We start from the raw sequence: 2579 nt of genomic DNA, 5'->3' as shown, positions 1-2579 counted from the left end.
AGGTCTGTTTCTTCTTACCCCTCTGTTTTCAATTGCACTTTTAGCGGTTTAGTTGCCCGGTATTCAGTCGTGTAATCAAGTCAAGCTTATCTTAATTATAGGATTTAATCGCAGGTTTCAGTCGCAGCCATTAAGAAACCAAACCGACAAGAGAAACGAAAACCATTAGGGTGAAAATGGAAGAAATAATGTTACTTTTTCTCTGGGTTATTAGGCAAGTGTTTATAGCTGTCTTTCTGTTTTTTTCTGTTTTTTTCTCAGCATTTATACATTGTTCGGTTTAGGTCTGGGCGATATGGTTGAAATCAATATCATAACAGGGTTCATGCAAGGTCCTTGGAATTCAAATGAACCACATAACACGGTCTTATATTTTGACAAAAGTTTTGTTCATAGTGATTATTATAACCAAATTGCTCTGAATCAGAACTCGCCCAGCCTTTTTTCTTCTTATTTTTTTCTCTTGTTCTTCCCTGATGCGTCACACAGTTACTCCATGAGTAGTCTCGCTGGCCAGCCTCCTGACTACTCCATGAGTAACGGCCTTGACTCATAATTGGGTTGACTCATAATAGTGGTGAGCAGCACACCTGCAGCTGCTGTGGAATTGGTCATAAGCTTTGGCTATTATAACTTCACACAAGGACCAAACAACAACAATCACTAAATGCAAAGTCTGCAGTATCACATTTATGGATGTTGGATTGACCACATCAAACTTTATCAGTCATGGTAATGTGAAAGTTAACGTTGGCTCGTACGGACGCAAACATGTTAGCAGATGTTAAAACACTCATTACAACCATAAAAGACTTGAAACCTGACTTGCACTTTACAGAAAATGACTTGTGCATCTCTGATATTGGCCATTATTTGGCCGGTGGAGACTCTGACACTGACCGACAGACACCGCCCACCCACCTAGGCGCCATCGTGCAACTGTGCACCATCAGCTCATACTACATCACAGTTGCTCGAGTGACATCACTGATGACATCACAACTGCTTGAGTGACATCACTGATGATATCACAATTGCCAAGTGACAGTCTGGCTTGAGAGACTAAACACAATCTCAAGTTCCTCCGATTGTGTTTACACTTCCTGTGACTCATAAACCTAGTGTGACTCATGTGAGTCAAACTAGTTTTGACCAGGTGAGTCAGACTAGTTTGAGCAGTTAAAACAGCCGGCGTTTTGAACAGGAAGTCATGACACAATGGGTCAAGTGGGTGGGGCTACATAAGGTGAATAGGTCAAATAATCAAATTAATGTTTTCATTTGATTATAATCATCATACCATATCTCATTTTATCCGTTTTTAAGTAAAATTGGCATGTTATCATCCATTTAGACAGCAGAAATGTGTGTCATGTAGTCAAATATCTTCATATGACAATATGATTCCACTGAGAGACAGTAAACAATAATATTGAATTATCATCCAGCCTTATAGGGGGTGATTTTTGCTAGCTGCATTACAAGCCAGTTAATGATTTCTCCCTCCCTCCTCAGCTGAGAAGATGATCGTGAAGGGGCAGAAGCGTAAGCACCCACCAGAGGGTGTGGAGGTTTCAAACCGGGAGAGCCAGCGTCAGTGTGTGTTTTACATGTCCCTGAGCAAGTACCAGCGAGGCCAGGAGCTGCCTGAACCCAGCCTCCGGAGGTCCGTCTTGATAGCCAACACGCTCCGGCAAATTAGCCTGGAGGCTAACCGCGAGGCTGCTGTTAGCCTGGAGGCTAGCCGCGCGGCTGCTGTTAGCATGGAGGCTAGCCACATGGCCGCTGTTAGCATGGAGGTGTCAGCAGCATCGTCCACGCTCCAGGAGAGGGAGAGTGTCTTCTCTAGGATGGCAGCTCCAAACCACCACTTGCCTGTAGCCGGCTACCCTTTTGCTGCATCAAACCACCAGTCAGTCGCATTGAATTGTGCTTTGAGCAGATCGCCAGCAAGCTGCTTCTCGACATCCAATTTCCCTTCGGACGACGATGAAGACTGGGGGTCGATGTCCACCGACCCCGACTTCTCCCTCTCGGCAGCCATCTCCTCCATCCTCACCGCGTTGGACTCCACCATCGATGGGAGTCCCCAGGCGGCCCTGCGGACACCCCTCAGGTCCGTGGAGAACCTGCCCGGGCCCGCCAGCACTCCAGAGGGGGGCGTGTCGTTGGCCAAGCAGGGGGCCAGGGGTCACTGGGAGCGGCAGGAGGAGAGCAGCGTGGAGCCAATAAGCTCCAGCTACCTTGGGGATTTGGCCGTGGACGTGGAGGATCTGTTCCAGGATATAGACACGTCCCTGCTGGAGAGGGACATGGGGACGCTGGGGGTGAGAGGAGGGGCATGCGGGTACCTGGCTCCGGCTGGGGATGATCTCCTGAGGTACCTGCCTGCTTTCCCCTCCTCCTCTTTCTCCTCGCACCCCTTCTCCCTCTCGCTCAGCCAGGGTCTGAAGTGCCTGCCCTCCTTCTCCTCGTTCAGTCCATCTTCCTCTGCTTTCTCCTCACTGTCGTCCGCTCAGAATCACATGAGAGAAGGCCTTGACTTGGAGCATCTGATGGAGATCCTGGTGGAAGCCTGA

General features: G+C 48.4%; 1 protein-coding gene across 1 annotated transcript; it reads left to right on the top strand.

The window, feature by feature from the left end:
* Nucleotides 1-1523: 1523 nt before the first annotated feature.
* Nucleotides 1524-2579, top strand: sertad3 (SERTA domain containing 3; the record flags this gene model as incomplete). Its single annotated transcript, XM_083636642.1, has 1 exon — nucleotides 1524-2579. The coding sequence occupies one exon, from the start codon at nucleotides 1524-1526 to the stop codon at nucleotides 2577-2579; it is 1056 nt and encodes a 351-aa protein (XP_083492768.1).

The sequence above is a fragment of the Poromitra crassiceps genome, assembly GCF_964638095.1.
Source record: "Poromitra crassiceps genome assembly, chromosome: 5".
In the NCBI taxonomy this organism is placed as follows: domain Eukaryota; kingdom Metazoa; phylum Chordata; class Actinopteri; order Beryciformes; family Melamphaidae; genus Poromitra; species Poromitra crassiceps.
This window is presented reverse-complemented; position numbering and strand designations above follow the sequence as displayed.